Source organism: Orcinus orca, chromosome 10 (genome assembly GCF_937001465.1).
Source record: "Orcinus orca chromosome 10, mOrcOrc1.1, whole genome shotgun sequence".
In the NCBI taxonomy this organism is placed as follows: Eukaryota; Metazoa; Chordata; class Mammalia; order Artiodactyla; family Delphinidae; genus Orcinus; species Orcinus orca.
The window spans coordinates 90,238,917-90,258,063 of NC_064568.1; the positions used below are offsets into that span (position 1 = coordinate 90,238,917).

Sequence of the window (19,147 nt, forward strand, 5' to 3'; positions counted from 1 at the left end):
AGCCACTAGGTTTCTGTCCATGAGACCCTCACATTCTGTTCGAAAAATAGACTTTGTCTAGAGTTTTAATTGTTTACACTGTTCTGCCAATTCTAGGACCTCATCTGAGTCGTAGAACAGTCTTGTAAGAAGCAGCAGTTAAACCATATCCTTTTTGTCTTTTCCCTTCTTGTTTATTTCCCTTCCCCAACATTTTTGTCTTTCTCCTTTCTCTGTACTTTCAACCCAGTATTCCTAAATGTTTACTGGCACTGCCTAGTTCTTCATGTAATACTCAGATCTAAAGATTTGTCCGATTTCTGGTCTGTCTCTTCTAAGTCAAACAAAATTTTTAACCTCTTTTGTGTCCTCCTACATATGAACAGCCAAATGTATTCTGACTTTATTTCAGGTATTTTCCAAAATGAGTCATTAATCATTTCTGATGAAATGTTTCCATTCAATTGTGGTGTCTTTTAAAAACCGGTTTGAATCTCTATGATTATTTTATGGAATTTTAAGATTTAAATCCTGGATTAACTTTCAGAAGTTTTTCTCTTGTATGGGAACAGAGGTCTAGAAAATACCAGTTTCTATTACTCAGAGACCACAAAATTCCAGTTTTGTGTGACATGGAGGAGAACTTGCCTTTTCTTCATAGAGTCCATCCAGGAAGCTAAACCGTGTTCATACATTTTTACACTTTTGGCCTTTTTTCCCATATGTTTTTGTGCATCCTATCACACTGAAATGTTTATTAAATATACGATTGATGATCTGTAGATCTACACCAAGGTGTTATATACATATATATGTATATGTGTGTATACATACACACACATATTTTACATTTATGTGTTTGCAGGACTTTTCACTGTAGTTCTGGGAATTTACTTTCCTTGGAACAAGAATATGGTATTTGCTAACTACAGATTTGGAAAGGCAAGAAAGCTGATTTCACGTTCTGTTTGCTTTTAAGAGCAAAAGTTGAGAAAGCAAGGCAGCAGATCCTCTGATTTGCAGGTAGAGTGTTGGAAAATTGAGGCATTCCTAGGAATCAGTTTCTCGTAGCAGTTTGTACCACAGCATATTTATTATCTCCTCTTTTGTTTTCCTTCTGTTCAAGAATGTGTAAGGATCCCCTGCTGTTAGCAGTGCTGCTGGGGTTGGATTGATGGGGTTAACTGTAATGTTTACTGTTGAAGTTGGGAGGGAGGATTAGATTGGAAAGAGATTGTTGGGTTTGGTTTCTATTAATTTCCTCTAAATGTATGCACGTGAAATAACATTGATCATTTTAAAAAGTGACACCTGTGTCTCAAAGAAGGACACTTATTATGAAGTCACCCGTGGCTCCGAAACAGCCCATCCTTGCACATCAGCTTTCCAGTAAATGTTTTCTGAATGCCCGGTAGAGGCCTGGAACTGTATTCCTTACAGGATAAAGAGTAAGCATGGCCTTCAGAGCCCTTTATTACTTATTCTCTGCTCTGCCTTTCCTTTACCTACCTTTTCTTATCCCCCTAATGTGCTGACTAACCTCCCTTGCTCCTGAGCCTTTCATTCATTCATTCATTCATTCATTCATTCCAATATTGAGAACCCAATATATAGCAGGCTCTCTGGATACACTGATCAAAAGGATAGACCTGACCTCTGCCTTCTTGAAGCTATTGCCCAGGCAATGAGATCATTACAACACAGTGCAAGAAGTGCTGTGACCGCAGAAGCTTGGGTGCTGGGGAGCGGCAGAAGGGAAGACTTCCTGTAGGAGGTGACTTCTAAGCTGCAATTAGGAGGATGGAGGAGGAGGGGAGGGAAGGGTGGGCATGGTCAGAGGCTGGGAGATTAGTTAAATGGCTGTTGAAGTTGTCCAGGTGAAATGAATGAATGAAGGTCGATGTAGCGGGGGAAGCAAATGGATTTGAGAGACTTAGGAGGTAGAATTAATATAGTGAGGAGATTGATTCCGTTTATGGGATTTAAGAGAGAGGTACAGTTCTCTGGTTTCTGGCCTGAATAATTGGATGGTTGAAGGGCCCACCCTTAGATAAGAGGCCTGGCGAAAAGGACTAGGTGAGGTGGAAGATGATGAGCTGTTATGGACCTCGTGAAATTTAGGCGTCTGTGGTTTATCCAAGTGAGGATTCCAGTAGGCACGGGGGTGTATGCTGGGAATGTAGGAGAGACATCTGGGTTGCAGAAAAAGATCTGGAAGTCATCGGCTGGTAATTGGAGGCACAGGCGTAAGAGAGATCCTTTGGCATATATTGGCAATCACTCGGCATGGGAAGCGAAGCTGGCCCAGAGGGCACCATCTTAGCAGGGGTGGGCGGCAGGGGAGCAGCTCTCAAAGGAGAGGGGTAAGGAGTGATCAGAAGGTAAAGACAAACAAGGGAATGTCAGGGAGTCAAGAAGAAAGAGCAGAGGATAATGCACTGTGTTAGATGTTGCTGAGAGCTCATGGCAGGCACAGACTGGGTAAGGTTCATTGACTCTAGCAAACAAGGAGATGGTTGGCGATTTGCTCGGAGCAGTTGTTTTGGAGTGTTAGGGAGATGTCGTGATTTATGGCATGAAGGGGAGGGGAAGAAATAGAGTCTGATTTTAGGGGTTCTTTGTAATTAAATTTTAAAAGTACAAATCCTTCCCCCAGTCCCTCCCTATGACTCTATAGGTGAGAGAATTAATAAGCACCAAAGAAACGTTTGCCCACTACTTGAATTTTTTTTTTAACCTGTAGTTGGTCATTTGTTTCCTGCCTTTGAAAACGGTTGTCTTGTTTCCTGTTGAGTAGGCTAAGGTTGTTTTTTGTTTGTTCGTTTGTTTTTTTAAAAAGGGATGCACAGTTCCTTTGACTCATGGTCCAAATTGGAGTTTCCCTTTTATTATAAACATATTTTAGAGAAGGTGATTACATAATAGAAACTGGAAATAGCTTAGTACTTAGGGACAGGCAGAATTACAGATATTCCTATTTTGATGTTCCCTGGTTGTACAATGGCCACGAGGCCTTCAGTCTGTCCTCTCTTGGAATTGTGGCATTTGTGTTGCATCCCGTCTGGCTCCACAAGAGCTCTGTTTTATAAAAGCTAAACGGTGATATGTTTTATTTTCAACTTAAAACTGAATTAAAATTAATTCTGTGTCGAGACTTTTGAGAATTTCATAAGTCTGAGATAATGGGTCACACCCTAGGGTGTTGCATAAGAAAATATAGCCCTGGTTCTGCATTTTCCCTTGTCCCCAAAGATCTCACTCACAGTAGCATCTTTTTTTTTTTTCCATCTTTATTGGAGTACAATTGCTTTACAATGGTGTGTTAGTTTCTGCTTTATAACAAAGTGAATCAGTTATACCTATACGTATGTTCCCATATGTCTTTCACAGTAGCATGTTAAATAGTAAGTAGTATTATGGGTGATGGAAAAGCAGATCTATCTGTGGAAGGCACTTTCTTTGGAGTGGTAAAGTTTTTACTTAAGTCCACCAGGAAGGAAATTGTTCAGGTCAGGTGTTTTGTTTACGAGGCAGTGATAGGTTGTTGGGGAAAGAGGTGACTTGGGAGTCCGTTTTCCTCTGTTTTGTTAAATAAACCTTATTTAACCTCTCCATTTTACCCACTGGGGAAACACTGATGATATTTGTACGTACTGCCTCCCTAGGGACATGAAATAACCAAATACAGTGTGTGTGTGTGTGTGTGTGTGTGTGTCTATGTCTAGTTACTTTTTTTTTTATAAGATGACACTATAGTATCCTAGTGTAATTGATTCATGCTCCATTCCGGTTGGCTTATGTTTATTGATTAATTCTACTATTTCAGATCGGTAATGTCTAAGAGCTTTTAAATAATAAGGAGATTTTTTAAAATGTTAGAGTAATGAATGTGGCCTCGTACTCAGTTGAATCTCACTTGGGAGAGAAGATGGACTAATTGCATTTTTACATTTAGGACAGCTGCTGACTGTATAAGAGCTTATGCATTTGGTAGGCCATAAGTGATGGGGGGGACGTTCATCATTTATATGCTTTTTACTAAAGGATGTACAGAGAAATTGATCAACTCTAATTAGTACATTTGAGCTCTTCTTCTTGTTACTGTGTTGGGTAAACAGCTTGATGGGGAAAAAAAGATAATATTTAGCACACTTGGAGCATTTCATGCTGGTCAGGCACCGTGCTCATCACTTTACATGTATTAACTCATTTAATTCTATGAGGGTAGCTATATTATTATCCTCATTTTACAGAAGAATTGGAGTACAGATTAGATAACTAGCTAAAGTTGAAGAGCTAGGAGGTAAGTTAGGGTGGGATTCAATCCTCGTAGTCTGGCTCCAGAGTCTGTACGCTTATCCCTATACTCTGCTAGCTCTCATTACAGTGTGCCCTCCTTTGTCTGCGGATTAGAAGTTGGTTGAATCCGTGGATAGAACCTGAGGATAAGGAGGGCCAACAGTCCACAGATTTTGGCATCTGCTAGGGTCTTAGAACCAATCCCCACAGACACTGAGGGACCCTGTACTATTGATTAAATCTGAGTGCTTCATTGATCTGCATCACTCCCTTTCTACTATAATGAAAATGTTAATCCAGTGGCTAATAAATTCATTGGCCAAAGGCCAATAATAAATGAAAAGATGTTCAACCAGTAGTCAGGAAAATGCAAATTGAAATTAATATACTACCAGTTCTCTACCTGATCGGAAAGATTAAACAGATTCATAACATCTGCTGCAGGCAAGGGTGTGGGGAAAGGACACATACTCATATGTAGCTGGCGGGAGGGCCAACAGTTATTACAAAACTGCTTAAACTTTTAGAGAAAGTAACCTGGTCATATTTATTGAAATTTTAAATAAATATTCTGTTTGATCAAACTCCTAGGAATTTATCTTAGAGACATAAAATCACCAGTACATAAGGATGTATGTACAAGGATTTTTTTTTTTTTAATGGTGCTATTTGTAATGGTCCCAAACTGGAAACCACTTGGCAGTTGGAGGATGCTTGCATAAATTATGTCACATACATAATATTGGCGTTTTGGGAAACTAATCAACAAAACCCTTTTCTTCCTCTCCTAGATGTGGAACCAGTTAGGAAATAAGACCCAAGAGACAGCCAGAGGGAGATCAAAATATTATCTTTATTAGTGATAAAGCTGATTGACCAATCTTTACCCTTGAATGAGAAAGACGTATGCCCCCAACTACTGGTACTCATGGGAGAAGGGCAGCAGGGCAGGGAGCACAGAGCAGAGAATGTCCTTGTTTAAATGCAGACTGGTCCCCAAAGACAGAAGTCCCAGGGGGCTGAACCAGGCATGCCCAGTGTCTCCTCTGCGATTCACCAGTTGGCTAAGTCATTCTTCCCTCCCTGGGGAGGAGGAAGCAAGGGGTCAGGGTGGACAGAAGGTGGAAATTCTCCTTTTTTATTTTCCCTCCTAGGGAATGGACTGGAAATTATTTTGTCCTTATGGAAATCTACGAGGTGGGGAGTGTTCCCCCTCCCCCAACACGTATTTCGGAATATCATGCAGCTTTTTACTTTTCAAAGTATAAACTAGCTCAATGTGAGCAGACTTGGGAAGATATCTGTGATATTTTGTTAGTGAAAAATTGAGTTGCAGGTAATTTTTATACCGTGATTATATTCAAAGGAGAAACCGTGTATATGGGTATATTTTTGCAAATAGTAGAAAGTATTTAAAAACATACTGTAGTTTGCTAAGAAGAATGGTGGAGAGTGTGTGTGGAAGGTTGGCAATGGGGAAACTGAGCTTTTACCCTGCACGTCTCTGTATTTGTTCAGTTGTTCAAATGAGCAATTATTAATTTTATAAGAAAATGAAATGTATATTTGAAAGTTGCTACCATATATGTATTTTTTCAGATTACTTTTCCATTATAGGTTGTTACAGGATATTGAATATTGTTCCCTGTGTTGTACAGTAACTATGAGATAGATCTTAAAATTTCTCATCACAAGAAAAAAAGTTGTAACTGTGTGGTGATGGCTGTTAACTAGAATTACTGTATTGATCATTTACAGTACATGCAAATATCAAATCATTATGTTGTACACCTGAAACTAATATAATGTTATATGTCAGTTGTATCTCAATAAAAAAAGAAAAGATTATAAAGTCATCTGCAGACGTTGCACGTGCTTGTTCAGTGGTGTTTTCTACAGCAGCCTGTTTCCCCTCCCCTCTTTGGCAGTCCAGGGATCCTTACTCAGAACTTATTTCTAGATGGGCCTGTCTGACCCCCTGCACCCTGTTTTATTTCCATCCCACACCCAAGGCTGGTGGGGAATTTTGGGAAGTTGTGCTGGCCTCCTTCGTTCTTGTCCCAGTCTGATTCTCAGTGACTGTGTGACCCAGGCTGAGTGAGTGGGCATCTCTGGGCTCCACTTTCCTTATCCGGAAAATGAGATGTTGGAATTACGTGAGAAGATTGAACTAACTGAATCATTCTGGGGTGGCTGAGCCGAGGGACTCTGGACCCAGTATCCCCAAGTTTAAATTGCAGTGTTGCCACTTACCAGGTGTGTGATTTGGGGGAAAATTTCTTAACCTTTCTGTGACTTACAGGCAGAAGGACTTAGAGCAGTGCTGGGATATAGTAAGCACCCTAAATACTAGCTATTATTATTATTAATATTTTAACTGGCTAACAATGGAATTAATTCTAATGGTAAAATGATATCTCCAGAGGAGGTGGGTGACAGCATGCTTGTGGACAAGGTTTTTCAGGATTCCTCAAATGGTTTTGAATTCTATCAAGTCTTCCCTGTACAGAGGTATCTCCAGGTGAGGAGGGGGCTCCAGCTTATGCTGAGACTCAGCATCCCTCACAGTTTGGTTTGGGTCTTGCTAACTTCCCACCTGCAGGAGCAAGGAAAATGAGGTCTGTTTCATTCCATGTCTTTGAGTAGAAGATTTTTATTGGGAAGTGTTAGAGGTTGAACCGTGTTCCTGAAAAATCCAAATATTGAAGTCCTAACCCCCAGTATCTCAGAACATGACTGTATTTGGAGATAGTGTCTTTAAAGAGGTAACTCAGTTAAATGAGGTCATTTGGGTAAGTCCTAATCCAATGACGGATGTCCTTATAAAAAAGAGGCAAGGAAAGAGGCCTCAGAAGAAAACAACCCTGCCGACGTCTTGAATTCAGAGCCTCCAGAATTGTGAGCTAATAAAGTTCTGTTGTTTAAGCCCCCCAGTCTGTGGTACTTTGATATGGCAGCCTGAGGAAATTAATCCAGGCAGCTACTAAATTCTCCCTGAGTGACAGTATTTCTGGGGAGAATGCTTGAAGTTGAGGGGAAGCAGTACAATGCAATGAGTGAGGACTCAGGCCAGGTTTGAAACCCTGGCTGTGTCACTCACTAGCTTTGTGAATTCAGCCTTTGTTTTTCCTTCTCCTACTGTGTAAAGTGGGAGTAAGCTACTTCATAAAGTTGTGAAGCTGAAATTACATCATTTATGTAAAGTTTATCACTGTGCCCAACACTTGGTAAGCGCTCAGAAAAAAAAATTGCTTATTGTTATGATGAGACAGAATATCAACTAGAAGTTTGTGTGGTTATACATTACACACATTATCAGTCTTAAATCATATTTGTTCATCTACAAGCTTGGAAAACACTGGCTTATTACAGATTTAAAAGCATTTCTTGCTGACATTCCAAGGAGTTTAGATTTAAAGTATAACAAGGATGTCTTTGAAAGTGCAAAGTAGCTGGAGAGTATGGGACAGCCACTTTTTGTTCTGTGGTACAGAAGGGAATAGCATTTTTCATACTTTCCTGGGCCACACGCATTTGTAGGAGGCGGTGCACAAAAAGCACTGTTTGTGGAGGAGGGACAGCCCGCCTTTAAATAAGGAATTGCTTAATTAGATTGGTTTTGTCTGGGAACATATAAGGCAGCGTTGCTGAGAAGAGCATTCCAGGCCTGGACAGTTGCCTCGGTCTCACTGGTGAACCTCTGGTAAATCACTGTAGCAGGGAAATCATTTTGGACTGTTAATCTTTGCTGTTCGTTAAAAATAGCCTGCTTGGGGGCTTCCCTGGTGATGCGGTGGTTGAGAATCTGCCTGCCAATGCAGGGAACACGGGTTTGAGCCCTGGTCTGGGAGGATCCCACATGCCGCGGAGCAACTGGGCCTGTGAGCCACAACTACTGAGCCTGCGCATCTGGAGCCTGTGCTCGGCAACAAGAGAGGCTGCGATAGTGAGAGGCCCGCGCACCGCGATGAAGAGTGGCCCCCACTCGCCGCAACTAGAGAAAGCCCGCGCACAGCAATGAAGACCCAACACAGCCATTAAAAAAAAAAAAAAAATAGCCTGCTTGCATCTCTTCATTAGGAGGAAGGCAATGTTTTGTGCTCCTGGCAAAGTTTGGTTTTTTTGGGAAGCGTATGAAGGCCATGGAACACAACTCCCAAAGAAATGCCTTTCTAGCAGCACATGAGAGCACAAAGATTGAAAACTTACACTGGAAAATTGCAGCTCAGTGTGATTGGGCTTTGGTGAAATAAGAAGTCAAACCCTTGGGTACGTGACTTTGAAATCTTGCGAGAGCAGTGAAAATTGAGCTCTTGCTGAATCTAAGTTATGTTGGATCAAAACAACTGTGCTCTACTGCTTCCTTCTGTAGAAGGGCCCACATAATTGTTTAACTGTGGAGGGCGTATTGTTGGAGATCACGAATGAAAGCGCAGCTTTCTTTCCTGCTCTAGAGGGAGGGCATCAGTAGAAAAATAAAAACTTGGCACACCTTCCTTTTTTTGTTTAAATTTTATTTTTTAAAATTTAAAACAAAATAATTTTGTAATTATTTTGCAAAAACAATTGTAATTGTTTTGCAAAAACAAAATAATTTTGTAATTTTAGAGGTCTAGTTAGTAACAACGTTCTATAAAAATTTATAAATACACAAGTGAAATATACAAATACAATTTTTACATGTTTTAAATGAAAATACAGTGGTCTGTGCTATTGACAGAATGTAATATTCATATATGAGTTTAAATAGTAGAATGGAACTAGAAATTAACTCACCGCTTGGCATGTTTGTTTCAAAATAGTAAAATTTAAGAAATGGAAAAGAGGTTTTAAAAGCGATTTTTTAAAATTAAATAGTGCATCCAATATAGCATTACTAGAACAAATATGTTTATAAGTACATTTATTCATGTAGTTTCTAATACTAAAAGTAAAAACTTGACTCTTTGACTACTGTGCAGAGTGATATCGAGAATTAACACTTACCTTTTAAATGTGAAGAGTTTATTAAGTGTAAAGCTGTGTATTTTCATCTTCTCTGGCCATGCACATCACAGTTACTCCTGACATTTTGCTGCCTGTAAAAAGGGCGTTTTTCTTTAAGGTGAAACTTTTTACAAGTTGACTTCTATTTATGCCTAACTCCTCCCTAAACTTTATTTATAGTAGGTGCTAATAAATGCAACCCTGAGGATAGAGTAGAATTAAATAAGAATTGTTGTGAGTTTCTTAGAGTGCCCTGATTGTGTGGTGTGTGTGTGTGTGTGTGTGTGTGTGTGTGTGTGTGTGTGTATGAGAAATTCGTTATGGAAATTACATTATTGAAAAAAAAATTGAAAAAAGTTGAAAAAAATTTACAAAGAATTTGCCTGGATTCCTGTCATCTTGATAAAACCGCCATGTTCGATTTTACATGTTATCTTTGCCTTTTTTCCATATGCCATTATTGTTTTTTTTAAAACATGGTTGTACATGTCCATACAGTTTTATATTCTGCTTTTTATTAGTTACAGCAAATGTTTTTCATTTCATTATAGGTGCTTTGTAATGCCCATTTTAATACTATTATACTGAACGGGTTTACCATTAATTACTATCCCTCTATTATCCTATATGTAGGTAGATTTTGCTTTATTTTGTCTTGTAAATAATGCCTTGACAGTTTTTCAGCATTAAGCTTTTTACCAACCAATGAATACATTTCCAGGAATTGGTCAAAAGTATGACTTGTAGCAAATACTACCATATTCCTTTTGAAAAGGATTGTAGTGCAAGGTGCATCCTTTGTTTTATATGTTAACCAGCGCCTTGAACTTTTAGGTTCCTTCTTCTTGCTACTAGAAATAATACTGAGGTGTACTTTTTTTGTGTGTAAAAATTTGGTGCACATTTCTAATAGAGGTAGTAACAGTGGGTTTAAAATTTACAGCCACAGACAGATATGCAAAAACGGAACTTTTAAAATTTCTCCCTACTAAACTTAATTTACCTTTCAAGCTGAATTGCCAGTTTTAGGCAGCTCACCTCCCATTTAAGGCTGTAAAGCTTCGTCTCCCTCTGCACCTGGGACTGAGAAGCAGACCTTCCCCGCGGCCTTGGCAGGCATTGGGTTCCCGTGCCATTGGAACCTTGCTGGCCTCTGCTCAAGAGGAGCCCATCTTGTGGTCCTTTGGAGTGCCTCTCTACAGGGCTGGCCATCTCCCCGGGCTGCATTCTGAGAAGCCGGGCCACCCTCTCTTCTGTGATAACCTGCATCCTTCCTCCAGACTTCTCTAGGGATGCCATCCGTTTCGATGGTCTGAGCATCTTTGCTCTTACCCTTTTGTCCCCATGTCTAAGTGGTAGTCCTGACCCACGGAATCTCTCCTTCAGATCCCTGGCCAAACTCTTTTTTTTTTTTTGCGGTACGTGGGCCTCTCACCGCTGTGGCCTCTCCCGTTTCGGAGCACAGGCTCCGGACGCGCGGGCTCAGCGGCCATGGCTCACGGGCCCAGCCGCTCCGCGGCATGTGGGATCCTCCCGGACCGGGGCACGAACCCGTGTCCCCTGCATCGGCAGGCGGACTCTCAACCACTGTGCCACTAGGGAAGCCCCCTGGCCAAGCTCTTTATCAACTTTTGTGCCGAAAAACAGCTCTTATATCATTAAGAGCTTTTCTTCCCTCTGGGATTATGGTAGAAACTCCAGTGCTTTAAATTCTTCAGTTTTGCTCCTGATCTATGAAGATAAGCTTTCAGGATTAAAAAGGAAAAAGAGAGCTTTCCTAAATTCCTGGAGACTGCTTTCACTTTCAGATTTACCTCTGCTTTAGGTTTAGAAGAATCTAATCAGGAACTGGAAAACCCAGGGGTTGACTCTCTCGTCCTAGGCTGCATTGCCTCTCCCTGTGGAAGAAAGGGTACGTGGAAGACTCAGGCAGCTGCCTGAATGATGGGTGCGAAAGGGCATCCGTCCAAGAGCAGCAGGGAGGGGACTGGGGAAGCCGATTCTTTTTTTTTTTTTTTTTCTGGTACGCGGGCCTCTCACTGCCGTGGCCTCTCCCGTTGCGGAGCACAGGCTCCGGATGCACAGGCTCAGCGGCCACGGCCCACGGGCCCAGCCGCTCCGCGGCACGCGGGATCCTCCCGGACCGGGGCACGAACCCGTGTCCCCTGCATCGGCAGGCGGACCCTCAAGCACTGCGCCACCAGGGAAGCCCTGGGAAGCCGATTCTTAACAGCCCAACAGTGGTGACCGCATATTGAGTTTAATCTGTGCACAATTTGTGTGTTAACTTAGTGGATATAGAATAATATTAATAGCAAGTGCGTGTCAGAGCCAGGACTGTTTCCAGTGATTTTCTACGTTAACTTCTTTAGCCCTCAAAACAACCTGAGAAGTAGTACTACTGTTACTGCCTCCATCACATGAACCCGGAGCCTAGACGAAGCGAGCTTTGTAACTCTTCAGCCAGTAAGTGGTGAAGCTGGGTCTTGCAGCCCAGTAGTCTGCCTCTGCTGGTAACCGCTGGTTCTGTTGCTGGTTCACGGGCTGGGAGGCCACAAGTACTTAATTTGATTATTATTGAAGGGAAATCCTTTTCTCTTGCATTTGTTATAATTTGGTTCTCTTCTTTCGGGAGTTTGATCATTTCATAAAAGGTGGTTCTTTTCCTGTTTAGGAAGGCGTCATCCCTTTATTGTTTTGGTTTGTTTCTATACTTACGTATATTTCCTCACTAACTTAGCTGTTTCTCTGATGTGGATAAAGAGACTTCTTTATCACTAGGGTTTAACCTCTGTATCATCTCAGGCCAGTGATCTGCTTTCCAGAGTTGTGTAGTTATAAAAACCTGTTTATTAGGGAAAAGGGCAAAAATATGTGAAAGTGGAGAGGTGAGTAGAGTGAACTTTTCATGTGCCCAGCACTCAGCCTCAGCAGGTTGAAGCTCATGGCCAATCTTGTTTCATCTATACCAGGAGTTCTTAACCTTGGCACTACTGACATTTTGGACTGGAAAATTCTTTGTGTGGGAGGCTGCCCTGTGCCTTGCAGGATGTTTAGCAGTATCCCTGGCCTCTACCTACTAGATGCCAGTAGCACCAACCCCCCACCCCCTTTCTGGTTATGACAACCAAAAGTGTCCCCTGGGGAGCAGTTCATCCCTAGCTGAGGACCACGGATTTATGCTCACTCCACTCTTCCCATCCCCTCAAGATTATTTGGAAGTAGATCCCGTACATTAAATCAAACCCATTTGGGGATATATTTTTAAAATAGAATGTCTCCAATTTTGTTAGTCCATTAGAGAGGAAGGGAACAAAGATCTAATTATGTTCCTATACGAATTGTTGTCACGGCAGCTAGCCACTCTTGGCTGCAGAGATGCCCATAGTTCCTACCAGCTACCAGTATTGATATGAACAAGGAAACACTAAGAAATTGGTATTGTGCTCCAGCCTGTACATTTTTACAAACCGTAGCAAAATATACATAGTGTAAAATTTTCCATTTTACCCATTTTTAAGCATATAGTGCAGTTCAGTGGCATTAAGTACATTCACATTGTTATGAGACTATCACCACCATCCATCTCTCCACTCCTCAGTCCTTGGCAACCACTATTCTACTTTCAGTCTTGATGAATTTTACTCTTCTAGGTACCTCATATAAGTGGAGTTAGATACTTGTCCTTCTGTGTCTGGATGATTTCACTCAGCATAATATCTTCAAGTTTCATCCATGTTGTAGCATGTGTCAGAATTTTCTCCATTTTAAGGCTGAATAATATTCCACTGTATGTATATATACCACATTTTGTTTATCCCTTCAACTGTTTATAGATATTTGGGTTGTTTCCACATTTTGGCTATTGTGGTTAATACTGCTATAAACATGGTGGGCAAATATCTCTTCAAGACCCTGCTTTCAGTTCTTTTGGGTATATACTCAGGAGCGGAATTGCTGGATTGTATGTAATTCTATTTTTAATTTTTTGAAGAACCACTGCTTTCCATGGCAGCTGCACCATTTTGCATTCCCACCAGCAGTGCACAAGGGTTCTAATTTCTCCACATCCTTGCCAATGCTCATTATTTTGTCTTTAAAATAATCACCATCCTAATGGTGTGAAGTGGTGTCTACTTGTGGTTCAGCCCATACCTTTTAAGCTGTACCTCTGGTAATTGAAAAGCAATTCTGCTAGAACCTTCCTGCTAGAACTAAGTGCTGCAATTGTGTATTTCTACTTTTACCTTGGAACAGTTTGCCCTGAACCCTCAGCTAGCCATCTGTGACTTATTCCTGGGAAGAGGCGGGGGGAGTGAGTTGTGTTTGTATATAGGGGAAAGTTTTTAATCCATATTGAAGTGTTGCATTTGCACATTTACCATGAACAGTTAAGGGAAAAGATTCTGGTTAGATATGTATGGAATCAGAGACCATTAGAGCTGGAAGAGGCATTAGAGACCAGTTCATAAAAGGAAATTGAAACCCAGAGCGTGTAAAGCTCCTCTTCTTGACTTGAGGGTAGTGACAATGTCTCGCTCACTGTCCCCAATATCTAACACATAGAGTCAACCACTAAATGTTTGTGGAATTAATCCATGAATTACCTAAGCCTGACCAGTTGGCTTTTCAGTGTCAGGACTAGGGCATTCAGTTGGTTACGTATGACATTATGGTGACTAAATAATGGTAGTTTGCTTCAATGGCCAAGTGAGTCTTCTCTTTCTCCTTTTCAGTTGCTGGCGTGACAAGACTAGATGTAGTTTTCCCACAGTGAGGCCCTCTCTTCCTTGGAGATAGGTTTGAAGGGGTCTTGAAGACGACCAGCCCAGCTCAGGAGCCCTGAGGAGCCCTGGGTTGGCTGAGTGATGGCAGTCAGGCTTTGATCACTCTTAAATCTCTTCCACTTCATCCTTGCCTCAAGCTTGCACGGTCCAACCTCCCTGTCCTGTATTTGTGTTTTGCATTCTGGGAAAGCCCGGCTCCTAATGGGTGCCTCTGTAGGTCTCTCTCTTTATTCTTCTAATCTAGGAGGTCGCCATCCTGCCTGCATGTTAGAATCACCTGAACACTTTGAAAAGGCCTGACGACAGGCCAGATCAATCAGAATGGTTGAGGATAGGATGCAGGCATTATTTTTTTAATTTTTTAATGTTCGTAACATTCCTCAATTTTCACCTGTTTCAACAGTTTTCCTGATTGTCTGCCTGAATCTCATCCCTCCTTAACGATGAACTTCTTGTCATTTACTTTGGATCTAAAGGCACACAGTGTTGATGTTACTTTACAATTTCTTGTAGGTTATTTGTGTTCTCTTGCCAGTTAGATTATAAACGCCTGGAGGCAGGGATCATGCCTTTTTTCTCCTTTGTCCTGTTGGCTCTCAAACTCGAGTGTGCATCACAATCACTTGGGGGGCCTGATAAAACACAGATTGCTGGGCCCACTCTGGAATGTCTCATTTAGTAGGTCTGGGTGGGGCCGGGGAGTGTGCATTTCTAACAAGTTTCCAGGTGGTGCTACTCCTGCTGGTCTGGGGACCATACTTTTGAGAACTGCTGCTCTAGCCCCTGAACCATTCTTCATGCACAAGGGTGCTCAATGATTACTGGCCAGCCAAAAAGAATGGTGCAAATTTCCCCTTGCTTGCTCTTCTGAGTAACTATGTTCTGCTCTCACTGTGGGCTGGTCTGCTCTCACTGTGGGCTGAGAGAATGAAACAATGTGTGACCGATCGTCTACAAATAATCATAACTTTGACTTTCTAGTTGCCAATTCCTTTACATTCTGAACGTTGCTAAGACAGTTATTTTTCTTTTTGTGTATATGTGTGTGCGTGTGTGTGTGAGTGTGTGTGTGTGTTGTTGGTTGTGCATTTAGGCTATAAAGAGATATGACCACATCATGCAGGATAGGATCCCAGTTCATCTCCTGTCTTTCAAGGTAGAAATCAAGTATGAACAGTAGTAGGAATAAGTTTTTGGAAAGACTGGGGAAGGGTGATCTCCAAATAGAGGGGAAACACAGCACAGTCAATTTTAAAAACAAGAAATTCTCTGAAAGTGTTATTTTCTATGAATTATAAGGAGTTTAAAGTATTCCTGTTGTTGGGAAAACAAATGAGCTTTGGGTGGAGCTGACGTTGGCTGCTTGCAGCCCTACCTTGGAGCATAACCCTGATGAATTTCACTAACAGCCACAGTCTTTTTGTAGCATGAAAAACTGTCGAGACTGAAGTTGAGGGTTTATTCAGATACTCATATCCTCCATCCGTTCTAAAAGCAAATTGATACCGAAGTGTTCATGCTGAATACTCTAAAAAGCTTAAACTGCTTTTCCCATGTTAATTAATGGTTAAACCACTTAATGTATTTTGGTTTTGTGTTAAATCAGCTGATCTTTTCTAAGGGTATTGGGGAATTATTTTATAGTTTCTCTTAGGTAAAATATTTTTGAGAGAGAGATCACTGAGAGTTTTCTAAGGAGATGTGGTGCCTATTTTGCATAACCGGATAGTTTTGATGTTGCAAGTTCATTGCAGGGCTGGTTCTTACTTTGTGGGTCTTTACTGGTGCACCTTGGATTTGAGCAATGTTCTTGTTTATTTCGTGTTAATTTAAAATGAGAACAATTAGACTCAGAAAACAGCTGATGATTGTTTTGGAGGAGCATGTGTTTTCTGAGGTACCAGTGAGGGAAGCCTCATGGATTTGATTCATCTGCATCTCGAGAAGAACATAATGCTGGGTGGGGGGGGAGGGGAAGACACCCAGCAAAGTGATCTCACAGTCTGATAAGGCCCCTTCCAATAGAAAGTCTCTGGTTTGTTGGTGGGAAAGCAGCTTTGGCTAGTCTCAGAGATTGGAGAAGGAAGTTTTGGGTTTGTCACTTCTTATACCAGATGAGCGTGTGGTTATCTTTTCAGTCTCTCGCACCTCCTCCAAACGAATGCTCTACTGAGGAAAACATCCAAGTCTGAGATGCACCTTGACGTAGAATCTGAAAGAAGTAGGGAAAACTCACACACAGGCCAAACAGTAAAAGTCTCGATTCTCTCTTTTTTTCCCCATACAGGTGAATTTTGTGGCATGCCAGCTCTTTGCTTTGTTTGCTGCTTTCTGGTTCCGCAGCTACTTGAGTCCTGGTAAAACCAGTCCCGATGTCCGGCATGCGTTCGCCACCATTTTTGGCATCTGTTTTGTCATCTTCTGTTTTGGCTGGTGAGTACGAGCCTCCTGAATTCTAATATTTATCATTTGGTTTTGTAGCGATATTCTTGGCATTTCCCAGGCACTAAGGAAAAAAAAAGATATTTACTCGTATTGTAAAATGTTGGGGATGTTGAGAAATCTCCATTTACTGTAAGAAACTGGAACCAATAAACGGACTCTATTAGAAATCAATTCAGTGAATTTTTCTTAAAATTAGACTTCTGCTGATCTCACCTGGGGTCATGTAAATGGAATGTTCTAAGGTTTAATTTTCCCAACGAGGGACCTTTCCTAACTGTTGTAGATATTGGTGTTTTTCTTGCATCACTGCTAGAGATACTGGTGTTAATCCTGCATTTAGAATAGAACAATAGTTTTCGTGCTGGTGTTAGGGAATGTGTCATTCTTTAACAGAGAAAACCTGTGGTCTAAGACGTTCTCTACTAGGAAAGCTGGGCAAATCCCCTGGGAGGGGTACTTCTTGGGGAAGAAGTTTTAGGAATGAACATTTCTAGAAGTACAACTTAAGGGAATTTGTGACTTTGTTCAGGGTAGTAGATTATGGCTCTTCCTCCTTCAATGAAAATTTGAGAAAGGATGATGAGTATTTTGGTATCTGGGGCAGCTCGGTTGTGGTCTTGATACTTTAAAATTGAAAGAAAGAACTCTCTTCACTGCAGTTGGCAGACTATGTCATGTCTTCCTAGTGTCACACAGTATCTTAATTACATAGGACGAAAATACTTGATTTATTTTCTCCTACATAAACATGGGGTAACTGATCACTTGCTTTTTTGTGGGAGTGGAGGTGGAGGTGCAGTATGGGTGGCCAAGAGGTATGTTAATATGAAATATATTCAGTGTTTCCCTTTCCTCCCCATGATGGCCTACAGGTACTCTGTGCATCTTTTTGTGCTGGTGTTAATGTGCTATGGAATCATGGTCACTGCAAGCACATCCAATATTCACAGGTAAGACCCTGGGAATGAACGATGCAAGGTGAAGCTTTTCATGATCTTTGAAATATATTTCTAGGATGAAGGGATGCCCTCCCCATTTGCCACATGTGGCGTATCCTAAGTGCTTTGGGATATCAGAAAGGAGGGATGGGAGACCTTAAATGCTGGGAGTCTTCAGAGAAAGCTTTATGGAAAAAAAGTGTGATGTGAATTGGGACTCAGGAAAAAGAGTTTGTCAGAATGAGGCAGCCTCATTCGTGATAGCACCAACCTGGAAGCAACCCAGATGGTCACACTATGGAATACTACTCAGCAATAGAAAAGAATGAATGATTGCTACACACAGTGCCATGGATGAATTTCAAAATCAACATGCTGAATGAAGGAGGACCCACAAATTCTGTTCTCAAAAATGCAAGCTAATCTCTAGTGACAGAAATCAGATCTGTTATCTTGAACTTGGCTGAGGTTTTCTGAGTATGAAATAGGTCAAAATTGTGTATACTTTACATATTTCCAATAAGTGTTAAAAAAAGGAAGAAATATTCTTACTATGCTATTTTGACTTCAAAGTGCAGAAGTAATTTAATTCTCCCTTGAAGACTACACGCTTGAACAATCCAGGGAGATACCTGGAAGAGCTGTTTTGCACTGTCTCTGTTTCCCATGGTCTTTCTGAAACCTCAGAATTAATTCAGCCTCAGTAACACTGGAATGGAAGCTCTGTGGGAACAAAGACTTTTCTCTCCTTTTCACTGTTATAGCCTCAGAGCCTAGAACAATACCTGGCACAAATAAAGGCTCAATAAATATTTATGGAATGACTGAGTATACTTGAAAAGAGCTTCACCCTTCTATGGCTTCCTTTCTGATGGCTTCTCTTAAAAAGCAGATGCCTTATTTCAGCCTCAGAAAGTTCTTTGATTACTGAGACTATTAGCACAATCGTTTTCCTTCTTAAAAGCACTGTAATTTAATTTTTGAGTGTATAATCTTGTAATTACTTCCAATAAATTTCTGATTTGTAAGGGAAAATATTTTTGCCTGCTTTTAACTTGAATAGTCATTCAACTTTGTATTCAAAGGAGCTCTGGAAATTTGAATTCTAATCATCTCTCTTCTAAGTGCCCTCCTTGAAGGGGATAGAGTCATTCCTTCAGAAGGGAAATAGGAAATCCGTATTTCTATAATTTGGTACGAATGGGTTTTGGAAATGCTTCATATTATGACAAAATGCTTTTTTCCCTGGGAGGTAAAGATGCCTGGCTTTTCCTGCATTTGATGTTGGAAGCAATTAAATGATTTATAAAAGCATTGTTGCATCTCTAGAGCACATTTCCAGCTGCCTTACCGGTTGTAATTTGTCACCTTTCCCCACACTTGTGTGATGTTGGTGAGGTGCAGTCTGTTTTGCAGAGGGTCAAGCTGCATTTCCAGGTTCTCTGGGTTAGTCTCCGGCCAGGAGTGGAATCTTCCAGCTTTGGCAGAGACTTTACAGACAGGCTCTGACTGTTTCCCCCAAATAATGTTGTGGTAGCAGAGAGCCATGTCATAAGACCGAAAAGAAAAAATGCCAGAACAAGTTCCTCCCCTCTTTCTTTGCTTGTGTGGTTGCCAATACTGCAGAAATAGGGAGTGGTTCACATTTCCCGATGGATGGAAGTTGTTTCCTATTGCCGCTGGGAAAAAACAAGAAGCTGGAGTCAGGAAGCC

At 41.2% G+C, this 19,147-nt stretch overlaps 1 protein-coding gene across 2 annotated transcripts in view; it reads left to right on the forward strand.

Moving 5' to 3' along the window:
* Window positions 1-19,147, forward strand: part of MBOAT1 (membrane bound O-acyltransferase domain containing 1) — a 112,819-nt gene that overhangs the window by 39,832 nt on the left and 53,840 nt on the right. For both annotated transcript variants that reach the window (XM_033434825.2, XM_004273532.4), the window contains exons 2-3: window positions 16,339-16,484; window positions 17,369-17,446. In XM_033434825.2, coding sequence (XP_033290716.1) covers window positions 16,339-16,484; window positions 17,369-17,446 — 224 coding nt within the window. The remainder of the gene's footprint in view (window positions 1-16,338; window positions 16,485-17,368; window positions 17,447-19,147) is intronic.